General features: G+C 36.5%; 1 protein-coding gene across 4 annotated transcripts in view; it reads left to right on the top strand.

Moving 5' to 3' along the window:
* Positions 1–25,529, top strand: part of GPC5 (glypican 5) — a 1,661,658-nt gene that overhangs the window by 16,814 nt on the left and 1,619,315 nt on the right. For all 4 annotated transcript variants that reach the window (XM_037799997.1, XM_037799998.1, XM_037799999.1 and 1 more), the window contains exon 2: positions 18,950–19,111. In XM_037799997.1, the coding sequence (XP_037655925.1) occupies positions 18,950–19,111 (162 nt within the window). The remainder of the gene's footprint in view (positions 1–18,949; positions 19,112–25,529) is intronic.

The following is a 25,529-nucleotide window of genomic DNA, read 5'->3' as shown; positions in this document are numbered from 1 at the left end:
TATATGTGTGCATAGCCTTGCTCTTTACCATCTAAATCAATGTACAGAAATGGTATAAAATTAACATAATCAGAAAATAATACTGAGAAAAATAATATGAATCCAAGAATAAAGGTAATATGAAAAATAAGTGTAGGAAAAATAGTAGGAAGTTAGATGATTTAGTTTCCTAGGCTGCTTAAAGCAAATACCTGAAATGGGTTGGCTTTAACAGTGGGAATTTATTAGCATACAGTTTGAGGCCAGAAAAATGTCCAAATCACGGCATCATCAAGGTGATTCTTTATTCAGGAAGACTGACTGCCAGAGATCCCTGCCTCCTCTTCCACATGGCAAGACACCTATTGGCATCTGCTGGTCTTCTGCTTGCCTCTCCCTTCACTTCCCAGTTCTGTTGCTTTCAGCTTCTTGCTTCTGTGGTCCTCTCTCTCTCTCTCTCTCTCTCTCTCTCTCTCTCTCTCTCTCTCTCTCTCTCTCTCTCTTTCTCTACCTCTCTACCTCTCTACCTCTGTATTCATTCTGTATATAAAGGACTCCAGTAATAAGATTAAGACCTATCCTGACTGAGGTGGGTTAAACCTTAACTGAAGTAGTCTCATCAAAAGGTCCTACTTACAATAGGTTTATATCAAGAATGGATTAGATTTAAGAACGTGTTTTTTCTGGGGTACATACAGCTCCAAAGCACCACATTACATGTAAGGTTAGGATAAAAAATACATGTGAAGTTTAGCAAAGGAAGGCATAAACACTTGTGAACTGGGCTGAAAATTTTGATACAGCATTTTCTATAGTCACCACAAAGAATAATAAATCAGTTACATGATTCAGAGTATTCAATAGAGAAAAAGTGGAGAGAGAGAGAAATGAGGGAGAAATTTTCCATGGGTCCTTCTAGAATAGATTATATAATTATGTAAACAAGTAAACCAGTAGGTGACATGTCTTTAACTAAGGGAAAAACCCCAGGTGGAATATTTAGATTGTGGTCTTTCTAGCAGGGAGAGACAAAAATGAAGAGGAGACTTTTCATGTAGTGAGAAATAGGGCCTGGCAATAAGGGATTGGTCTGAAATTAAGATATTCTTCCTGTATTGGAAGTAAGCAGATAAAAGGGAGAAAGAATAAATGGCCTGACATGTAGAATGACATTAGAGCAGAGGAAATGACCAGGTCAAAACCTTTAAAAATGCTAAGAAATCATCCTGATGATCTTCAGCTACGGAATGCTTTTAGCAGGATATACATGGCCCCTCTAGGCTACTTATGGTAAATAAACCTGGAATTTATAAATTTATGGGACATGGCCAAAGGGAAAATGTTAGTGCCTGTGTGTAATTATCCAAGTATAAAAGGGAGATATTTCATGACTAGATGACTCCTTTCGTTTAGTAAAATGCTTTGAGATGCATATGGTAAATATGGGCCTGGTGTCCCGTAGTATGGCAAGGAAAGATCTGGAGAATTGCAGTAATGGCTTCAGAGCTCTCCCTGCTTTACCTGTGGCTCACAATTACCTGTATTCTTTGAATTATTAATGAAGTTTGATACTTAGTAAGATACTTGATTCTGTGAGTCTGTTTTGACAATCTAACCTAACCCTTTGTGTTATCTCACTACCTAGCCTAGTGAATTTTAAATGTGTGGGCTTCCTTTGTTATTGCTTTATTACATGTATTATATATATTTAAATTTTATTTTGTTAGAAAAAAAACTGTAATATAACCATTTGCTATACTCAGAAATGGGTGTCCGCCTTATATTTGGTAATAACATAGCAATAATTCTCATATGTCCTGGAATAACCTACCCCCTCTTAATCCCTATTTTGAAAAGTTGGAGAAGCAAGAGAGAGTCTCATTTTTTGGGGGTTCTTTGGCTTTCTGCATGTCAAGTTGTTTATTCTTTCTCTCTTTTAACTGTTTATTTCCATGCCAGGAGAATAATTACCATTATTTCCTCCTCTCTCTGAATTATTTCCCTTTTCTCTTTTGATGTTTTTGTGACATTTTGTCGATGTATGCATTTGATAAAATAGTTCTTCCTCTTAAAAAATGTGCCTATTAAATTTATGATGCATTGTGCCAGTTTGGGTGTATTATGTTCCCCAAAATGCCATGTTCTTTAATGCAATCTTGTGGGGGCAGATGTATTATTGTTAATTAGGTTGGAATCTTTGGATTAGGTTGTTTCCATGGAGACGTGACCCACCCAACTGTGGGTAATACCTTTGATTAGATTATTTCCATGGAGGCGTGGCCCTGCTCATTCAGGGAAGGTCTTGATTGATATACTGGGGTGCTTTAAAAGAGCCATGCAGGCCCAGATGCATGCTGCAGCTTAGAGAGACATTTTTAGGATGGCCATTGAAAGCTGATGCTGACATTTGGGAGAATGCCATTTTAAAATGTAACCTGGGAGCAAGCAGAGGCCAGGTACATGCCTTCCCAGCTAACAGAGGTTTTCTGGATGCCAATGGTCTTGCTCCAGTGAAGGTACCCTACTGTTCATGCCTTACCTAGGACACTTTATGGTCTTAAGACTGTAACTTTGTAACCAAATAAATCCTCTTTATAAAAGCCAATCCATTTCTGGTGTTTTACAAAATGGAAGCATTAGTAAACTGGAACATGCATCTTCCTTCCCGTGTCTTGAAATGGAAGGAATACAACTTGGAATGCAACTCATGATCTCACTCTGAGGGGCATCATTTTGATGCTATCATGAGTGCATTCCTACCAATCATTACAATTTAACATCAACTTCTGTAGTTACCAGGGGATGAAATAGTAAACAAACACTTCCAAGAATATTAGAATCATCTGCCTTAGCTTCTATTCAGAGAATCTTCTAGGTTGTTACCTTGTGTATTCTTAGGACGGAAATTTCTCTAAAGCTCATAAAGGACTCTTCAGAGTTATTTTGGGAATTGTGAGGGTACTTTTGACAACTAGGTTGGGTGCAGCATGCCTCTTCAGAAGTCTTATTCTACTTACAAAAGAGTATGAAGGGAATAATACAACTTTCCAATATGGCATTCAGAATGCTAACATTTTAACTCTTCCTTTGTTTTTCCTCTATCCTCCAAATTATGATTGAAGTGAGTAAATGAATGAAGCAGGGGAAAATTATATCATTCATGAAAACTATGGTGGATTACCATCTACGTGTCAAAATATTTGATGAATTTCTACAATGTAAAGTTCATGGAAGATCAGAACGGGAAAGAGCCAATAAACTTACAGTTTGCTATAGCTTGCGAAAGAAAACTTGCTCCAGAAAAAAGAAATGTCGCTCCCAATACAGCCTCACTGACACCCTTTGGCTTAGAACAGTAGGATATGCTTAGGGAGGGTGGCTATGAGTCAACCAATGAGAGGGGAAAATATTGATTATAGTGATATCTCCTTACTTCACATCTTAAAATTCACAAGTAGACTGTAACAAGGCAGGCATGCTAAGTAAAGCAGGGTCACTGGTAAAGTTACCCTACAGAAGGTAGGACTAACTTCTGGAGAAGGAGGTACCACCCTGGAGATCATGAGACACAGTAAAAAAATTTGAGCAGAGCCTTGAAACTTCCTACTCCACAGCATCTTCCTGATGAGGATCCTTCTCTATCCCACTTGGATTCCTGTGTCTCTCAGCTAGCAAAGAAGTATTACAGAAAACACATTTCTTTCTGAGTCTGAAAATTGCAAACAGAAACCTGACAAAACTAATCTCAACTCCAAATTCTTCATAAAACAGATAACTTCTACAACAGTATATGTAAAAATAGAAAACAATTGGACTTGTAAAAGACTCAGCGTTTCTCTCTGAGAGATGTAAAAAAGAAAATGTACCCCTAAATTTCTAATTCCTATTTCAGTGACAGCCCAAAGAATTTTAAATTTATAAGACCAACATGCACAATCTTGAAATATAGAGAACAGGAGAGAATTCTTGAGGACAAAAATCCTGGTTTTCTTCATAAAGTGGTCAATAAAGCCTATGAAATATAGATTAAATAGAAACTGAATTACTGAATTGGAAGATGAGTTTTAGAAATTCTCCTTGAATTCTGAAGAAAAGGTTAATGAGAAGAAAACTATGAATGAGAAGACAAGAGGAATGGAGGATAGAGTTAAGATATTTGATGTGTGTGATAGAAATTTCTGAATCATAAAGGAGGGTACTCTCACATAGTAGTAAGAAAATATTGCCAAACTAAAGACTTGGAAGTATTGTATAATGATTAAGTGAATGGACTTTGAAACCAAACTTCCAGGATCGGTTCTTAGCTCTGCCATTTATTAGACATTTTTGTGGTTATTTTTATTATTGCTATTATTTAAATGGTTTATATTCTGGCAAAATTTTTGTATTTTGAATACTTAAAAAATCCTTTAGGAGATAATGAAGCACCATCTACAGACTTTGGAAGGAAAACACATTGTATTCTCAGATATGCAGAGGCTTAAAAAGTCTACTATATGCTCAGAATTCCTTTTGTTTTTTAACTCAAAAGTCCCCAAGTCAACTAGGAATAATTTAAAAAATAAAATATTTTTTTGTAAAAAATACTGGAGTAAGATGACCAATGAGGGAAGAGAAACAAGTCATTTTAATTGTTTTTGGAAATAAGGAAATCTGATCCTAATTTTATATAATACTTTTGGGTAATTATTCTAATTAATTTCTGGAAGTAATGAAAAATCTTATTTCTTGCACCATAGTAGAAGCAGGATGAGAACTCAGTGGGTTTTTTCTTAGAGTAGAGTTCCAAAGAGTCGCAGGATCTGAGGATCTGTTTTGACCGGTAGCTCTGTTTGCCAAACTGTCTCTCACAGCAGCTGCACCATTTTACATTTCCATTGGCAATGAATGAATGTTCCTATTTCTCTGTATCCTCTGCAGCACTTGTAATTTTGTGTTTTTGATAGTGGATATTCTGTTACGTTCTTCTAGTGGCTGTCATCGGAATGCAAGTAGAAAAGGAGAGGGATGGTAGCAATATCCTGGGACAGAACAGGAAATATTTCTGTTATGTGTCTATTTTTAAGAGTAAGGAAATGCTTCCACGAAGCCACTTGATACTTTTTCCTCAAGACTCATTGGCTAACATTGAGACCATTGCCCAGGCTTTAACTTTACAAGGGAAATGATACCACCTCCCTTAATGGATAGGAGGGGTGCATACATTACAGATTCTTTTAGGAAGGAATAATTGGAGAATGACTGCTGTGTTGGCAATAAACAATTTCTGGCACACTGATAAAGCCTAATCAGATTGACAGACTTGGAAAACAAAGTAGTAACCACAGAAGGTTGACAGGGGGAGACATGTGAGTCAAAAATGTTATAACTGTGTTAATTGTTAGTCAAGTCATAAGGCAACTGGAAAAGTCTCAGATATACAAGGAAACAAGTATATAGTCCATGTATCCTTCCCAAAGGATCTTCTTGAATATATAACACCAAAAGAAAGAAAAAGCAGACTGAAAAAGTAATGACATCTTGAGATAAAAGGAGGATAAAGATAAATTTAAAGCTACGTATCTGTGATAATTGTGGTGACTGAGCAGAATACTATTCTTATTGTTAGTGAAAAAACAAGGAAATGAAAAACAGAAGTTGTTCATGTGAATCAGAGCTGATTCTATCAGAAAAGGAGAACCACTGGGATATATATATATATATATATATAATCCTTTTATGTATATAAAAGGATTTGTTACAGGGATTTTACCTTTTTGTGATTGTGATTAAGCAGTCTCTGGAAGGCTGTTATCTTTGATTCTGATGCTAAAGTTGTAAGTCTACAGGCAAGTCATTGGGCAAGGAAGATGAATGCAATGTGGGGAAGAGTAAGGACAAGCTGAAATCCATAAGCATAATCTGGGGCTCATGAGGACTACAGACCAAAACCTTCGTCAGTTTTTTTGACCTCTGACCTTTGTGGGATGGGTGTCTTTCAGAAGCCAGGGCCCTCTGTCAAGGAACTAAATGCACATACTTGGCACAGATGAAACTGAAGTAAGCATCCAGAGGGAAGGTGGAGCAGTTGCAGGTCTCCTGCCATTGTGTCACACCAATGAAATGAGTCCATAGACCACAGTGTGTGAACAACAAAATAGTTGCTACTGCCCTTCTGCCTTTCAAATCTCCTAAAAGATTCTCTCTTATGGCCCAACTTGACTGAAAACACACAGGAAAAGGAATTATAAGAAAAGTTGACATATTATAGAGCTACTACATCAGGGAGAAAAGCCCAGAATATAGCAATAAAACTGGGCTGGGAGAAGAAGGAAGGATTGCTTAATTGTTTACTGATTCATAAGGGAGTAAAGGATGGTGATTTTTAGTGGATTATATTTGATTTCTGAACATGATATATTGGTAAATCTGGGTTTAGGCATACTATTTAGTATTATAAGGGCAGATTAAATTAATCAAAATTGACTTTACACCTTTCAAATTAACTACAAAAGAATGTTGTGGGGTGAGGGTAGTGGATATACAAAAGAAAATGCAGATTATGTAGCCAAAGACAGAAAACAAAGAAATGGCAATGAATCATAACATAGAACAAATGATGTAAACTCAAACATCTCTTCTACAAAAATGAATCAAAATTGGATAAGCATTAAAGTTAGAGCTTCTCCAAATGGGTCTAAAAAATAATACAAGTGTGTGTTGTCTTTATGAGATATGGCTTAAAATTTGAAAGAAAGAGTTCATGATAAGGGGAGATGAATTCAGTTTTGGACAATTGAATTTGAGGTGTTTATAAGATGTGAAGTGGCGGTATTATATAGTGAGTTGGATATGCAGGTCTTTATTTCAGAAGATAGGTCTTTACTGGAGATAGCATCTTAAAAGGTTTTGCATACAAATAGCATTTGAGAAGAAATGTAGTAAAAAAAGACAAGGAAGACTTGAAGAAGTTCAATATTTAAAGATTGAGGAGATCTCAAATTAGGCAAGAGAGAGGAAGAAAATCAGGAAGGTGGAGGAGGTGTCTTAGGAAGAGAGATATCCATTTCGTAGACTTCTGCTGAGAGATAAAGATAGAGACGGGCTTAGCAACATGAAGATCATTGCTGATGTTTCAGAGAGCATGTTTAGAGAGTGAAGGAAGATGACACTGGGTTGCTGAGTGAATGGGGAGTGAGGAAGTAGAAACAGTGGTTAACTATGCCAAGGTGTAAGAGGAGGAGTACCTTGGCAGCTGGAAAGGAATTTGGTATTCTTTTTGTTCATTTTAAAGATAGAGGTGACCCATACTGACAATACTTACTGCATTGTAAGAGAAAGAATGGTGAAGATACCTGAAGGTCGAGACACTGGGTGTGGGACATTCGTTTTCCTGATTACATCTAGGTGTCAATCTAATGGAAGTATCAACGAAGTCCTAGTAAGCGTATAAGTTATCCTGGGGGTTTTAAAAGTTATCCTGGAATAATCTGATTGAAATAACAGAAGGTTTTACTCAGAACTTTTGAACGAGTGATTTTGGAAGCAGAAGAGTTTTGGTGCTGAAAAAATCTGGTCTTGACTATGGAAGAAGTGGGTGACTGATGCAGGCAGAACAAAAAAAGAGGGAGACCAAAGGGCTCCAAGTTGAATATGTAAAGAAGGCTGGGTAAGGAAGATTTTGAGTTAATTCCAGAAACCTTAAGTTAGCAGTATTTTTTTCCGACATTCTAAGAATAACGATGGTGGTAGTGGCAGCATAATTCACCCTAATAAAAATTCATTGCTTAACTGAAAAGATTAGTCATGGAATATATTTTTCAGGGACTATTGCTGTATGAACCACCCCAACACTCAGTGCTGTAAAATGACTATTTTATTATGTTCACAGATTCTGTGGGTCTGGAATTTGGGCAGGGTATGGTGTTTCTCTGCTCAATGATATTTGGAATCTTAGTTGGGAATACTTAAAAGCTGGGGTAGGTGACTTGATAATTGGAGGCCAGAATCACCTGTAGGCATCCTCACTCACATATTTGGTGGGTGATGCTAGCTGTCTTTTGGGACCTTAGCTGGGCTGTTGAACTGAAATACCTAACATGGCCACCCCATGTGTCTCTGCAAATAGAATTGTTTGGGGGTCCTCAAAGCTTGGTGACTACGATTCAAGAGCAAGTGTCCCAAGAGACAGGGCATGGAAACCTCTGGGTTTTTAAAGTCCTGGGCCTGGAAGCTGATACAGGGTTGTTTCTGCCATATTTTAAAGGTCAAGTAATCACGGATTCCAGATTCAAGGAGAAAGGACATAGACCTCACCTCTTGATGGGAGAAGTGTCAAAGAATTTTGGAGCTATGTTTTCAAAACTGTCAGAGATATACATAGAAAAGCACAGAGTTCAACATCTCTGCATAATTAAAATGGAGGAAATATTCAAATTTGTTGAAAGACTGTGAAGAAGGAGAATTAAGTAAGCAAAACAGCATGTCATGATGACTTAGGTAAAAAGGAACAGGGATGTCTAATAATGAATATTTGGTTGGTGGTGTTCCTGTTCTGCAACTCCCCAAGCATGCTGTGCATGCATGTGTAAGTATGTGTATGCTTATGTGGTAGTGAGAAAATAGGAGGTTAGAAATAAAGAAGGGATTGAAGGGATTTGATTATTACAGTTTGGCACAGGAGACAAAGAAAGACCCAGCCTTAAGAGGTGAAATGCAGATTGAGAGCAAGAGTTCTATAGAATCAGGAACTCTCAAATGGAAGTATCCAGGAACATAGAAATGTCCCCAATGTAGGAGGTAGGATGGGGGCTTGAACTAACTTCTGGGTTATAATGGGAGAGAATGATAGCAATGAGCAGGGAGGAGAAGGGGTAATATTCAGATAGACGTCTCAAAGGAAAAAGTTTTGTAGAAGAGCTCAGAGGAGAAATTGACTAAAATTAGCATTATGTAGCAAGGAGAACATCAGTATCCCCATTCCCAATCTGTGCTGATAGGGTTTGTGATGGTTAATTTCCTGTGTCAACTTGGCTAATTATAGTGTTCAGTTGTTTGGACAAGCAAGTACTGGTCAGATTGTTAATGTGAGGATATTTTATAGATGGAGTTACATCATTAGCCAGTTGGTTGCATTTACAGTCAAGAAAGGAGATTGCCCTTACCAATGAGGTTTAAAGTGAGAGCTGAGGATTTCAGAAGTTACAAAGCATTTTTGCTTCTTTAGCCAGCCAGCTTTTTCTGAGGAATGAAACTTCACCATCTGAGTTTCCAGCATGTAGCCTGTCCTACAGGGTTCAGACTCACCAGATTTTGGAATTGCCTTTTTGAAGTTTCCAGATTGTGGCCTGCCCTATGGCATTTGGACTTGCCAATTCCTATGGTCATGTGAGCCAATTCTAACAAATCCCCCCAATTCTGTTTCTCTGGAACACCCTGACTAATACAGGGTTTGAGAATAAACATATTCTACTTGATAGGGCTGCAGGGAGAGAGTGTCCTTAGGGGAGTAACAGATTTTGGTTGAGGTAAGAATGTACAGGGCGGTTTTGGAGAAGTAAATGAGAACATAGGAGACAACATGAGGGTGCAGTGTAAGGGTCTGGAAGAGAGTAAGGTTTGAGTGGCTTATCAGGGAAATGAGCAATGTGAATGTAAAAGTATCAGACAGGAGAGAATACTAGAGGGGACTATACTTTAAGAAGTCACCAGTAAAAGCTAGGATGTGAAGCAAAGTAGATTTAGTTCAATAGCAATTCTTGGAAGAGAGAGGGATTTTAGAGTTAGGCAAATGCCACAGAAAGTATTTATTGTAGCCTGACAATTCATTTGGGTCTGAGTTCCATTTATGGTTGCAGGTTTCTTCCCCACCCTGACCCTGTCTCCTGTCTCTGCCACCAGCAAGGTCTTTAGCCCACATACATCAGTGGGTACAAGTCGATCCTTGCAAAACAAGGTTATTGCTTAATTTCTTGTGCCAGATAGTTCAGAATCTTGGCTTTATCCTGGCTTGGAGGAGTCCTGCTGTATGTGCATGGTTTCTTTAGAGAAATAGTGTGGGATACTGGTTATATTGAGATAGTTTTTTTTTCAGTTGAGTTGATTAAAAAGCAATAGAGCTCTGGGGCTGTACAACACAGTGAACCCTAAGATAAACTATGGACTGTAGTTAATAGTACAATTATAATAATATTTTTTTCAATTGTTACAAAGGTACAACACTGATGCAAAGTTTAATGATGGGGAGACTGTATGTGAAGGGGGGTGTCCTGGTTTGAAGCTGTTACGTACCCCAAAAAGGCCATGTTCTTTTGATTCATTCATGTGTGGGCAGACCTATTGTGGGTGGGACCTTTTGATTAGGTTGTTTCATTTGAGATTTTCCCCACCAAACTAAAGAGGGGTCTTAATCCTTTTTATTGGAGTCCTTTATGAAAGGATAAAGAACAGAGAGAGCCCAGAGAGCTCAGAGAGAGAAACACCTGGAGAGAGGGCTTTCTCCCTATGGAGATGCTAGGAGAGGACCCACAGACACTCAGGGAGAAAGCCACTGAAATCAGAGCTGAAAGCAACAGAACCCTGGAGTGAAGGCCATGCGTCTTCCCATATGACAAAAGAACCCTGGATGCCAGTAGCCTTTCTTCAGAGAAGGTATCTTCCTTTTGGTGCCTTAATTTGGACATTTTCATGGCCTTAGAACTGTAAATTTATAAACTAATAAATCCCCATTGTAAAAGCCAATCCATTTCTGGTATATTGCATTCCGGCAGCTTTAGCAAACAGAAACGGGGTATATAGGAACTCTGTATTTTCTGCATGAATTTTCTGAAAACATACATCCTCTCTAATAAAAATGACAAAATAAAAACAATAGAGCAATTTAGGCCCTCTTATAAAACTGTGGGAATGAAATCGCAATTCATTTTTTCTCATCCACCAAATAGAAGCTTTACAGCTGCTATTTAAAAATATATGTATATCTATATGTGTGTGTTTGTTTATGCCTTTTGTCTTCAAATTCATGACTTCAGTTTTGAGAAGACATTCTGTTTATCACAACTTTTCCCTGCTTGGTGGGCTCTAAATATATCATTGCATTTTAGAAATGGTTTGTGATGGTTATAAAAGTAAAGGTTTAAGTGTGTGATACTGAGTGAACATTAATCAACCTTTGCTAAAAGAGCAACTCTGAGCACATTATATGTTGGAGAATAGCTTATCTATATAAGGAAGAGCATTACTATTCTATCCATGAATATTATGTTGACCCTATATGTCTTAAGTTTGTACGTCTCCAAATGTTACTTATTTTTCACTGAATCCAGAACTGCAGAAACTGATAATAGCTCTTAATACTCTTCTGGAATAATAATTTTTGGATGAAAATAAATAATATCAATATATGCATTTATAGGACAATGCCTGTATTCTATAAATGAAAAAAAGATGAATCTGTCAACTATAATGATACTTTTTTTTAAAGAAAGCAGTTCTATTTATGACAGCAATAAAATAGTGTGCAACACTTAGAAACAAATTTAACAATAGAAATGCAAGACCTGTACACTGAAAACCGTAGAACACCAATGAAAGAAACCAAAGAAGACCCAAATAAATGGAAATACATCCTGCTTTCAATAGGCTGGAAGACTCAATATCACCAAGATGGCAATACCCCCCAAATTGAGCCACAAACCCAACACAACACCCACCAGAACTCCAGTTGTTTTCCTTGCAGAAATTGACAAACTTATGCTAAAATTTATATGGAAATACAAGGGATCCAGAATAGCCAAAATATCCTGAACAAAGTTGAAGGACCTCCACTCTTCTATTTCACTACTTACTATAAAGCCACAGTAAACAATGATACATTTTTTATGAGCAATATTTATAAAAATGTAACTACCATAGTCACAAAATATATTTTAAATGGCTTATTGAAACAGTTTTTAATATCCTCAGTAATATACTTATCCTGTATCTATATTTAAAGCTATTTTATTAATTTTAAGCTAGTACAGTACCTTCTTACAGGGCTTTTTACAAAATATTGTATATGCAAGTAAGGAAAAGGGGAAGGAGGTGATACTTGACTGAAGACCTTTTTTGCCAAGCACTTCACTAGTTAGTTGGAATACTCTTGGAAACAAGGAAAAATGCTTCTTACTCTGTTGGAACTTACAGTCTTGGGAGAGAAATAGAAATTAAACAATCAATTAAATACACATAAGCAAATGTTCAGAAAAGCACAGGTTGCTGGGGGCTATTGGGTGGCTCTTACTGTGAGGGTTAGGAAAAGTTAGAAAGCAGTCAACATTAAAAACTTAGGTTTTGGTACAACTGCTTTTAGTGAGTTGAACTGACATTTTAATTATTTATTATAATTAACAAAGATCCAAATGTAATGTGATGCTCATGTAATAGCTACCTAGTAAGAGTGAAGAAAATAGTCAAATGGTAGCCCAGAATGATTACCAATTTTCTAAAAGCACACTTCTTTACCACTTTTCTTAATACAACTGATCTCTTCCTTCTTAAATCACTTCCAGAATATTGCACTGTTACTCTCAACCTGCCGTTTTTTTCCTTCTACCTTACTTACTTCTCCTTCTCAGGTTCTTTTTTTTTCTTTAAAAAAAAAAAAACATTTTTAAATTGTAGAATCACAATTTAACAACTTGTGATAGAGCAAATTTCAAAGAATATTGTGGGTTACAGTTCCACAGTTTCAGTTATTTCCTTGTCGTGAAATATAACATATAAGCAAAAAGTATGTCTTTCAAAGTATGATTTAACAAGTAGCTAACGAGGCTACTTCTCTGCCCCAATTCAAAGTGACATATCCTAGGTTTTGTCTCAGTCAGCGTTTTCAACCAGGTATGATTTTGTCTGAGGAGGATATTTGGCAATGTCGGGAGACATTTTGGTTGTCACAGCTGAGGAGGTTAGGCATGTTGTTACTGGCTTTCTGTGATTAGCGTTCAGAAATGCTGCTAATCAGTCTACAATGCACAGTACAGCTCTGCAGTGGCCCCAAATGTGAAAAATGTTGAGGTTGAGAAATCCAATTATAGACCCTCTAAATTTCATTAACTAAACTTTCTCCTTAGGTGATCTTATAAAAATGCTCAGTCTTTAATATCATCTTTTGTTTCATACTCCCAAATTTTTATATCTAATCTGAATCTCTCTCTTAGGCTCCAAACTTGCATATCCAAATATCGTTTCTACTTCTTTATTTGAATGTCTGATAGGTGCCTCATTTCCAAAGCTAAATTCTATTTTCTCTTGCAAACCTGTTCCTCCTGTGTGTTCTCCTTCTCTGTTAATGATACCACTTAATCATCCAGTTTATCAGACCAAAAACAGAGTTAGCCTTGATTTCTCTCTTTCTTACTTGCCAAATCCTATCCAATATATCTATTCCAAGTTATGTTCTACCTTAAATATATATGTCTAGTCTCACCACTTCTTACTTTCACTCTAGTTCTAACTCTCATCTGTAATACAGAAATAATGATTCTCTAGATAGTAATTATGGTGAATTTTAAAAAAGTCAATCAAATAAAGTTACTCCCTTATTTCTTATAATCCTTGTAATAAAATCACTCTTAAGTATGATCTATAAGACCCTACTATCTTTTCCCCCTTTATTCACATACTGGCATTCTTGCTATTTTTATTTATCTTTGGTTTTTAGTCATTTGACTACAGTGTGCTTAGGCATGATATTCTTTGTATTTTGCTTTGGGTTCACTGAGATTCTTAAATATGTTAATTTGTTATTTCCATCAAATTGTGTATTTTTTTTTTTTTTTTTTTTTTTGCCCAGTTTTCTCTCTGCTTGTCTTCTGGGACCCTGATCATCTGTATATTAGACTTTTGGATAGTCTCCCACTGCTCCCTGAGACACTGTTTATTTTTTCACTCTTTTTCTCTTTATTCTTTAAGTTGAAAATTTTCTGTTGGTCTGTATTCAAGTTCACCGATTGTTTCCTCTGTTTTCTCCGTTCTGCTGTTAATTTGATCCAGTATATTTTTCATTTCAAATATTGTATTTTTCAGTTAAAGATTTTCCATTATTTCTTTTTTGTAGTTTTAATTTCTCTTCTGAAATTCTCTATCTTATGATTTATTGTGAGCATATGTTCCTTTAACTCACTGAGCATAGTTTTAATAGCTGCTTTTAAGTCCTTCCCTGAAAATATTAACATATGGTTCATCTCAGGTTGGTCTTAATTTATTGACTTACCTGTTGAAAAATGGGTTATATTATACTGGTTCTTTGTATATTCAGTAATTTTAGATTGTCCCCTGCACACTGTGGATATTATACTGTGGTGATTCTCGAGTCTATTATATTCCCCTAAGGAGTATTAATATTTTTGTTTTAGGAGAAAATTAACTTGGTTATACTCAAATAGTACATGGTGTCTCATGAAGTGAGATGGTTTGGAGGTATGGGATCTGAAAAGTATGCTCTTAAAGATAATCCATTCCTGTTGGTGTAGACCTATTGGAGTAGGATCTTTTGGGGAGTAGGATCTTAAGTTCAGATGTGACCTACCTCATTCAGGTGGGTCTTAATCCCTTAATAAGAGGATGCAATTCAGAGAAACACACAGAGAGAAAGACACAGAAGCTGAGAGGGAAAGCTACAGAAACACAGAGGAAGCTACTGAAACCAGAAGCTGGAAGCAATGAAATCTGGAAGAGAAGGGAGAGACCAGCAGATGCTGCCTTGTGCCTTGCCGTGTGACTGGAAGGGTCCAGGATCACTGGCAGCCTGTCTTTAGGAAGAAGATGTTGCCTTAATTTGGACATTTTAATGGTCTCAGAACTGTAAGCTTGTAAACTTATTAATAAATTCTCATTGTTAAGAGCCAGCCCATTTCTGGTATATTGCATTTTGGCAGCAAAGCAGACTAAAACATAAAGCAACTGAAGTTTTAGTTCAGTTCTTTTATCCTTAGCTTGCTATAGCTGGGATGCTTACAGTTTTCTCCTGTGTAGTTCAGGAGTCAGCCAGAGAATTGGGCAATTTACATACAGAAGTTGGGATTCCTCCTCTCTGATTGTCTCTTTCCTATTATCCCCCCCCCCACACACACACTTTCTAGCAGCCATGACTTCTCTGATCTCTGCCACCTTCTTCAGACCGTAAAGACTGAGTTTTCTATTGGAATTTCATCTATTATATACATGGGCTCCCTTCAGGTTAAATTCTTCAAAGTTGAGAAGCTAATCCCATGATTTTCCCTTTCTCCAAATATTGACTCCCTTCCAGAATCTTTTTTCTGTTGTTCACTCTTCATTGCCTTTCAGATCATTGATACTTGTATTTTATCCAGAGCTCATGGTTACTGTCTGTGGGATAGCACAGCAATACTAGAAGTGGAATCCTTTTCTTGTTTCTTGCATGTTATAAAGGGGTGTTATGAGACTCTCCATTTAATGTAAGTCCCTCTGAGGTTGTAGAATAAACCATAAAAGAAAAGGGAGAATGGTTTGGCCTGTTATAATGCTGGGAGATAATACTGTTTTATCAGCTAGGTTTCTTTATATAGCAGGTAGCAGAAAAATTTATGGTAGATTGAGGCTTAATCTTAGGCTGGAAGATGAATATGCCATTGTCTTAGTTTGCCAGGCTGCCATGACAGATACCTCACAATGGGTTGGCTTAAACAAAAAGAATTTATTGGCTCATGGTTTTGAGTCTAGAAGGAGTTCAAAATTAAGATACAGGCAAGACTTACTTTCTTTCAGAGTTTATTGCATTCTAATGCTGGCTGCTGACAACCCTGGGGGTTCCTTGGCTCATATTTTTGCCTCCCATGACATGGAGATGTCTCTTTCTTTGTGTTGTTTCCAGTTTGTGCTGACTGCTGGCTTCTTCTCTGAACTTTTGGCTTCTGGTTTCTTCTTTTTATAAGGCCTCCAGTAATATGGATTAAGACTCACCCTTATTCAGTTGGGCCATTCTTTAAGAGATGGGTTCACACTCACAGGACTGTGGATTAAGATTAAGAAGATGATTATATTGAGGTAATTAATTCAGTCGACCACAGGCATCTGCAAGCCTTTCATTTTTGCACAATCAAATTCAGTTCTAACAGAAGAGAGAAAGCTTTACTTCAGTAACTATCTCATTGCAAGTATTTCTTGTGACTGGATGTTTATTTCTGAATCATTCATTGTGCCAGTAGCCTGGATATCATATTTACCCAATCAGGACTCATACGTATGATGGTATCAATCTCCTCTAAATAGCATGTATGTGAATAGGAAAGAGATGGACTTTCAAAGAAAATTCAAGTAGAGAGAGCAGATGCTGGGCCAGCTTACTGTAGATACAGTGCTATTGTCATGCTTCTTTCTAAATTTTTGGCCAAGCATTTTTTATTCTACCTGGATGAAGGAATACATTTTGTTCAGTTAAAATTCTGCCAGTATAAAATTTCACAAACTATAAGTTTTAGAATTTATGATAAAACATTCTCAGAAAAGGTAGGGGGATCAGATTTACCAATAGCACCTATCTATTTCTATTTCAAATTCCAAGGTCTCATTTTGGTCTGGTGAGTATTTGATTTTTTTTTTTTTACATGTAACTACCACTCTGGTGGACCTAAAATATATTTTGTTCTCAATATTGTGGTTCCTATGTCTACTATCAATAAATTTAATGTTTGTCACAATTATAACAAACCCACAGGTTAACTAGAGGAAAGGTAGATGTTTGAAATGTTTGAAATAAAGAAAATGTGTTCCAAACTAGTTAAGTTGGGTTTTAAATTTGAGTCCTGGTGTAGGTCAGGTGCTATACAATGGGAAACTGAGGCCATAATGCATGAGAAAAGATAGTTTATTATTCACAGGTCCCAGGGAGAGAGGGGTGCCATGAAGGTTTGACAGGAAGTATGATCAGCTCAGGTGGCTCAACCAGCATGTAGGGAGCACACAGACTGAGAGGGACTCATGGGTTTGTGCCTATATTCTGGTCGCGTGTCAGTCAAGAATTGGCTAGTTTTTATAAAGTTTAAAGCAAATGTGTGTGAAAAGGGAAAGGGATTGGAGGTCTGAGGGTTAGCTTATCATTAGGGGCCAGCTATAGGTTGTGGGTAAGATTTGTGGGTGGTGGCCACAGCTGTAGGTTTGGGCCCCGGTTGTGGGGGGTGTTATGCCCTCGAGATAGAAAGCTGCTTATCAAGTAGGCCAAAGGTCAGCATGGAGGCAAGTGGCTTAGCCAAAGTAAGATGGATGCCAAGGCAGTACACAAAAATTTTGATAGTTATAACAAAATGTATATTATCAACTAGTAGTCCTATTTAAAAAATACTTTTATTATAAACTAAAGCACAGATACAGGAAACCACACAGAACAAATATATGCCTTAATAAAGTGTAAGTTCAAGACCTTTGTAACTATAACTTAGGTCAAAAAGTAAAAGTTTGCCAGACACCTCAAAAGACTTTCCATGTGCCTGGTCCCAATCACAGAACACTTCCTTTTCTGCTGGTGTAACCACCAACAGGGTAACTACTATGGTGACTTCTGTAATAATTAATTATTTATGTTTTTGTAATTAGGGGAATTGTAGGTTTACAGCAAAAGCATGCATAAAATACAGAGTTCTCATGTACAACCTCACATATGCAGTTTTCCCTATAATTAACACTTTGCATTAGTGTGGTACCTGTGTTACAATTGATGATATAATATTATTATAATTGTACTATGAACTGTAATCCATAGTTTACATCAGGTTTCACTGCGTGTGTGTGTGTGTGTGTGTGTGTACAGTCTTATGGTTTTTAAAAATTTTTATTCTAGTAACATATATACAAGTTAAAATTTCCCCTTTTAACCACATTCAAATGTGGTATCAATTACTTTCACAATATTGTGTTACCAGCACCACTATCTAGTACTAAAACTTTGCATCACCTCAAGAGAAACTGTGTACCAATTAAGCAGATTACACGTACCTGGTAAATTGTATTCTAGTTTCGGAGTCTATTAATTTGCTTATTCTAATTATTTCCTATCAGTGAGATAATACAATAATTGTCCTTTTGTGTCTGGCCTAATTCTCTCAAAACAATGTCTTCTTGGTTCATCCATATTGCCATATGTATTAGAACTTCATTCTTAAATAATATTCCAAATCCGTTTGAGTCCCTGCTTTCAGTTCTTTTGGGCATATACCTAGAAGTGGGCTTGCCAGGTCCTATGGTAAATCTATATTTAACTTTCTGAGGAACTGTCAAACTGTTTTCCACAGCAGCTGCACCATTTTACAGTCCCACAAACATTGGACAAGTGTTTCTGTTTCTCCACATCCTCTCCAACAGTTGCTATTTTCCATTTCATTGATAGCAGCCATTCTAATGGGTGTGAAATGCTATCTCTGTGGTTTTGATTTGCATTTCTCTAATGGCTAATGATGTTAAACATCTTTTCATGTACTTTTGGCCATTTGTTTATCTTCTTTGGAGTAATGTCTATTCAGATTTTTTTACCACTTTTAAATTGGGTTGATCTCTTGTTGTTGAGTTGTAAGATTTCTTTATTTATTCTGGATATTAAACTCTTATCAGATATGTAATTTCCAAATATTTTCTCCCATTCTGGAGGTTGTCTTTTTACTTTCATGATGAAGTCCTGTTTTACACAAGGATTCATGTTATAAGTGAGGAATTGCTGTAAGAAAATTTATCTATCCTCCATTACACAACTATGAAGCAAAGCATTTCTAAACCATTAACCCTTTACTTGAATATTTCATTTACTTTTTCCTCAATTATTAAGTATATCTACTCAATAGAAAAATCTTTGCTGTTACACTAGGTACAAGGCCAGGTAAAGAAAAGATACTTCTTTGCTTATTTTATCAATCCTTGTTTGCAGAGCTGATCATAACACTTGTCTTGTATGTAATGCTTGTTAAATAAAGAGTAATCATTCTGGAATTACTTTGTGTTTCAGGACCTGATCTTCAAGTTTGCATATCTGAAAACTCCACATGTTGCACCAAGAAGATGGAGGAGAGATATCAAGTTGCAGCTCACCAAGATATGCAGCAGGTGCTTCAAACATCCAGCTCTACATTAAAGTTTCTAATATCTCGAAATGCAGCTGCTTTCCAAGGTAAAATGTGTTTTGAGTTCTGAAGTAAGGACCAGCCTTATTACATAATTTGGCTCTTATAATTATACTGGTAAACCTGGCTGTATTTATTTCTTTGTCTTTGCATTTTATTCTGTTATAAAAATGAGGTTTTAGCTTTCCCTGCCCTTCAGAACTTGTTTCTGAAGTCATCTTGGGGCATGGCATATATATTGAGTCATACTGGAGAAACTGCTATATTAGTGTAATGGTCCTTGAAAGTCTGTGCCCTTTAGGGTTCTTCCATTTGCCCCAAAATTCTGACCCATAGTTTTACTTCAATATAAGTTCATATAATTTTTAGGTTTCAAGGAGCATGAAAAGTTACTATAATATAAAATATCAGTGCATTTAAGTGGGTAATTATAGATTTATTTTATAAATATGATTTGAAGAAGTATTTGACTTAGTTTTTCCCTAGATATCTCATTTGGTTTTCATGCAAATACCAGTGCAATATATCACAGTGCCTGTGAGTCTGATAAGTAGTAAAATAGGAAATATTAATTGGATGTTTAGGGGTCAGCTAAGACCAGAACTCAACCTTAATTCAAACAATATGTTCAGAAATAAAATTAATGGGTTATAAAATTAAAAGGCAAACTGAAAAATAGGTGGAATATTTATTTCAGTTGTCTCTTCTATAAAATTTCTTATTAGAGCAATAAAATATCTTAATTTATTTTTCCTTTTATATAGCATTAGTTATTCTCTATATGACCATAATGAAAATATGTAGATTACACTGCTTTTCAAACAAATATATTGCTTTTGTTCATTACAGAATATAAGTTCTGTTAGTCCTCCTTTTTAGTAAGTATATAAATGTCAATCTATTTAAATACTTTGTATTTTATTTACATATATAATTAAATCACAAAGCTGATTAATTTTTAACATGCTTATAAAATAAAATAAATACCACAGAGAGTAAAATTTAAGTTAATATGTAGTTCATGATGAATTGATGATGTTTTTTTGCCAGATTTTAAGATGTTATTGATTTGGCAGTTTCTTTAGAAGTCTTATAAAACAATTTTGGACCTCTTATGGGACTTATCTGTGTAAAATTGTGGGAGAAAAACTTGTTGATAAAACTTTAAACAAAGATTTGTAATTTGAACTGGCTGAACCAGAAGACTTTAACCACAGAAAATTATTTAAGATGATTTCTTATGAAAATAATAGTATTTACAATATGGAAAATACACTTTATAGATAAATGGGCAGTAAACAGACCAGTCTGGCCAGAACAGAGGGTTTGTGGTTGAGAATTGTGGATCATATGCTTGAAAAACTTAGTTGAATTCACCTTGAAGAATACTAAAGTATCAATTTGTGTTTGAGAGTCATTAAAGCTTTTTGAGCAGGGGAGATTTATTATGATATGTCATTTTTTAATGTAAAATTATATCTCTCCATATCAGAATAAATGGCTGAAGAAGATCACAACTTTTTAGGGTGATGGTATTAACTATATAGGTGAAAGATCATGCCAACAGTCACTAACACGTAGGCACTTATTGCATTTTAGTTGAATATTGTATTGGTGATAGAACCAATGAAAATATTTTTTTCTATCTTCAAGGATTCTGTAACAAACTCTTCCCATATTCATGGGTTAATCAATCATTAAAGAGCACTTTAAATTCAAAAGATTTTAAATGAAATGAATGAAACCTGAAATACCTAGTCTTTTAACATAGTGGAGGCCATGTTACTAAACGTCTGGTGACTATTTCAGTAGCAGAAATATCTATTAAGGGATTGTGTCTACCAGATTTTTAGGTAATTTCCATGAAAACTTTATTTTCTGTTTAGTAAGTTGTACCTACTATATTCAGTAGACTGTTTTGCAGTTTGTTTAAAATTAATCATGAAAAAATAAAATGGAAGGGACTTTCCTAAATATATGTTATAATAAACCGTTATTTTTTTCCCCTTTGTAAAATGTCAAGTTCTATGTAACAATCATGAGAAAGCAAGGCAAATTTGGATGAAATTGGCCTTCAGACTAACTTTACTGGAGCAAATTCCCTTACAAGATGAATACCTGCTTTTAATTTAGTGAATAGAATAAATAGCTTTATGTTGATTTCCGTAAAAATAAGCTTAGATATTTCCGCTAAAATAATTTCAGAGTTCACATTTTCTGTCGTAACTGAGTAGGCTTTTGTATCAATAAATAAAATACCCTCCATCTTCCTTTCTGTACAGTCAAAATATCTGAAAATAGTTCAGTCTTTTTTTAATAAGAAGAAAGAAGCCAATACACTTTATTGGGAAACAGTCTACTTGACAGAAATTTAATAGAGAAATCAGTTCATCTTTCAAATGATGTGAGTAGATTTGCTACATTTTGATCTTTCTATTTGTAATATTTCATATTTTATACTTCAAAAATATTAACCCATTGTGTTGTGGAATTGTGGATTATAGAAGACTTTGGACTGGGATATAATGTGATCCCTTTCCTCATGGATCTTAGGGACTGCATGGAGGCCTGTTTTTTGGTCTTCCCTTGGAAATTGCTGATACGGACGATCACTTTAGGCCATGGATTTATTGGGCTCCATACTACTGTGAGACAGAGGGTGGGAGGTTGGAAGTGATGGGGGTGAGAAAAAGCAGTGCTGTAGACTGGTGCTAGCAAGAGACTTAAGGTTATCACATGTACAATCCACATTCTGCCTGGAGGCTGCCACCTAGGAAGGTACGTACCAACTAAACTTCAGTAAGCCTCCTGGGACAGCTCTAGAACTTGTTTTATTTTAAGGGTTTCAATAAAAAACAAACAGCTGATAAAACTCTGTTATTGGTAGGGCTCATCATTATGACCTAGGATTTTACTATATCCTAAGGGTAGCACCTTATGTAGTGTTTTTTTTTTTTTTTAATTTTTTTTAATTAAGGTTTATTCAAATACCGTACAATCATCCAAAGTATATAATCCATTGATCACATTACCATCATATAGTTGTTCATTCATCACTCTGATCTATTTTTTTAAACATTTTCCATGTACCAGAAAAAGTGAAAGCAAGAAAAAAAAAGACTAAAAACAGAACACCCAAATTGTCCCCCCATTCTTCCTTTAGTTTTTTTTTTTTTTTTTTTTTTTTGCCACCATTTTTCTACTCATCCATCCATACACTGGACTAAGGGGAGTGTGATTCACATGGCTTTTATAAGGTAAAAGGAAGAATCTATAGCTGTACCTGTATCTGGTGCTGTTTGCAAAGAGGAATGCTGGCTTTGTCACAGTGGAGACAATAGCTGTTTTTTATTTTCAGATGCTTAATAAATGTTCGTGAATAAAGCAGAGCCGCCTGAGATGATGTGGAGGAGTTAGTTTCCCTTCAGCTGTTTTACTGTGAGTGTAGGACTGCCTCCTTTAAAGATATTTTGGAAATATTTTTTATAAATGTTTTATTTATTTATACTATAAAGTATGGTGTGACTTATGAAGAAATAGGGCAAGTTGAACATTGAGAAGATAAGGTTAAGAAGTCTTATCTTTCCTTAGAGATGTATCATTTTCCTATTTCTCTCATCATCAAATATATGCAGATATTTCTAAAATATACTGTAGATCTTAAGTCTTTATTCTGGAAAAATTCCAGTTTTGTATATGGAATTTTAAAAAGAACATTAGGAGAACCTAAGATGGTGGCTAGGTGAGACAGGGCAAAAAAAACACCTCCGTGAAAAATACTATATAAAAGCCAGCAAGTGACCCAGAACACCAGTTCCAGAAATGCACCAGCTGGACAAGGTCTGCTAAATCCACAGGGACTGTGTATTTGGTGAAACTGGGAGTCTGCATTCTGAAACGAGTGAGTAAGCCGGCTGAAAGTCCGGCGGCTGTGCTGCAGTGTGGTGAAACTGTGGGTTGGCATTTGGAGATAGACTGGTTCTTTTAAATAGCAAAAAAAAAGCAAAAAAAATGGAGCGGCTGCAGATATGGCAGTGAGAACTGCGCAGTGAAGCATGGCAGGAGCGGGCTGTAGCTAACGCCTCGGAGTCTGGCATGGAGGATAGCTCTTCCCACACCTGTTGCTGATTATCTCAGGGCCGGGGGACAGAGGGGAGCCAAAAGGAGAAAGAAACCATGCCCCTTGCAGCCATCTCCCCGGCGGGCTGGAGACACTCCTGCCCGGAGGTGGAGCCATAGCCCAGAGCCGCGCCAAGAGGGTTTCCCACAGCATCGTGCACACGCCACAGTATTGGCCGTGGACAGTGGCCTTTAGTGCACCCACAGCTAATTGTCCTGGAGTTGGGAAGGCGGAGCTGTGTGAAAAGGGGGAAATTAACACGCCCCATTCAACCATCTTTAAAGCAGGCTGGGAACGCCGCTGCACGACCCAGCGGCCCAGGGCTTCCCTGCAGGCTGGTGCGCACTTGTGACATGGCACAGCCTTCCCTCAGCAGAGGTCTTGGAAGAGCACTTCTGGGTAGCGGGACCCATCTGGAAATCCCAGGGACCCTACGCCAATACCAAGGACTTGTGGGTCAGCGGCAGAGACAATCTGTGGCAACACTGAAGTGAAGGCTTAGACTCTTGCAACAGCCTTAAATCTCTGGGAACACCTGGGAGGTTTGATTATTAAAGCTGGCCTGCCTCCCTAACCACCCAGACACACACCCCACATTCAGGGTGGACAGCACCAACAAAACACCCAAACATAGGGCACCAATTGAACCCCACAAGTATCAGATTCCCACACACCACAAAGACAAAGTTGCAGAGAACTGACTTGAGGGGAATAGGTGACTCGCGGATGCCATCTGCTGGCTAGTTAGAGAAAGTATACTCCACCAAGCTATAGATCTGACAGATTTGAGATCGGTATTTTTTATATCCAGAAAGAACTCTATCAAGTAAAGCAAATGCCAAGAGGCCAAAAACAACAGAAAATCTTAAAGCATATGATAAAACCAGATGATATGGAGAACCCAAACCCAAATACCCAAATCAAAAGATCAGAAGACACACAGTACTTGGCACAATTAATCAAAGATCTAAAATCAAACAACAAGAGCATGGCACAGGATATCAAGGACATAAAGAAGACCCTAGAAGAGCATAAAGAAGAAATTGCAAGAGTAAATAAAAAAATGGAAGATCTTATGAAAATAAAAGAAACCGTTGGCCAAATTAAAAAGATTCTGGATACTCATAGTACAAGACTAGAGGAAGTTGAACAATGACTCAGCGTCCTTGATGACCACAGAATGGAAAATGAAAGAACAAAAGAAAGAATGGGGAAGAAATTGAAAAAATCAAAATGGATCTCAGGGATATGATGGATAAAATAAAACATCCAAATTTAAGACTCATTGGTGTCCCAGAAGGGGAAGAGAAGGGTAAAGGTCTAGAAAGAGTATTCAAAGCAATTGTTGGGGAAAACTTCCCAAACCTTCTACACAATATAAATACACAAAGCATAAATGGCCAGCGAACTCCAAATAGAATAAATCCAGATAAACCCACTCCAAGACATATTCTGATCAGACTGTCAAATACTGAAGAGAAGGAGCAAGTTCTGAAAGCAGCAAGAGAAAAGCAATTCACCACATACAAAGGAAATAACATAAGACTAAGTAGTGACTACTCAGCGGCCACCATGGAGGCAAGAAGGCGGTAGCATGACATATTTAAAATTCTGAGAGAGAAAAATTTCCAACCAAGAATACTTTATCCAGCAAAACTCTCCTTCAAATTTGAGGGAGAGCTTAAATTTTTCACAGACAAACAAATGCTGAGAGATTTTGCTAATAAAAGACCTGCCCTACTTCAGATCTAAAGGGAGCCCTACCAACAGAGAAGCAAAGAAAGGAGAGAGAGAGAGATAGAAAAATTTAACAGACATATATAGAACATTACATCCCAAATCACCAGGACACACATTCTTCTCTAGTGATTATAGATCTTTCTCCAGAACAGACAATATGCTGGGACATAAAACAAGCCTCAATAAATTAAAAAAAAAAAAAAAAAAAAAACAATTGAATATATTCAAAGTACATTCTCTGACAACAATGGAATACAAATAGAAGTCAATAATTTTTGATTTGTAACTCCACTATTTACTTCCTACAGGATATAAAATACATAAACTCTAATGATGAATTAGTGGTTTTGGACTCAATGTAAAATATGTAATTTTTGACAAGAACTACATAAAAGGTGGGGGAATGGAGGAGTATAGGAACATAGTTTAGGTGTCCTATTGAAGTTAAGTTGGTATCAAAGAAAAACAAGATTGTTATAGATTTAAGAGGTTAAATTTAAGCCCCATGGTAGACACAAAGAAATTATCGGAGAATATAACCATAGAGATGAAAAGTAGAGTATGGGTTACAAGAAATGGGGGAAGGGGCAATGGGGAGTTAAGAA

Source organism: Choloepus didactylus, chromosome 12, assembly GCF_015220235.1.
Source record: "Choloepus didactylus isolate mChoDid1 chromosome 12, mChoDid1.pri, whole genome shotgun sequence".
Classification (NCBI taxonomy): Eukaryota; Metazoa; Chordata; class Mammalia; order Pilosa; family Megalonychidae; genus Choloepus; species Choloepus didactylus.
This window is presented reverse-complemented; position numbering and strand designations above follow the sequence as displayed.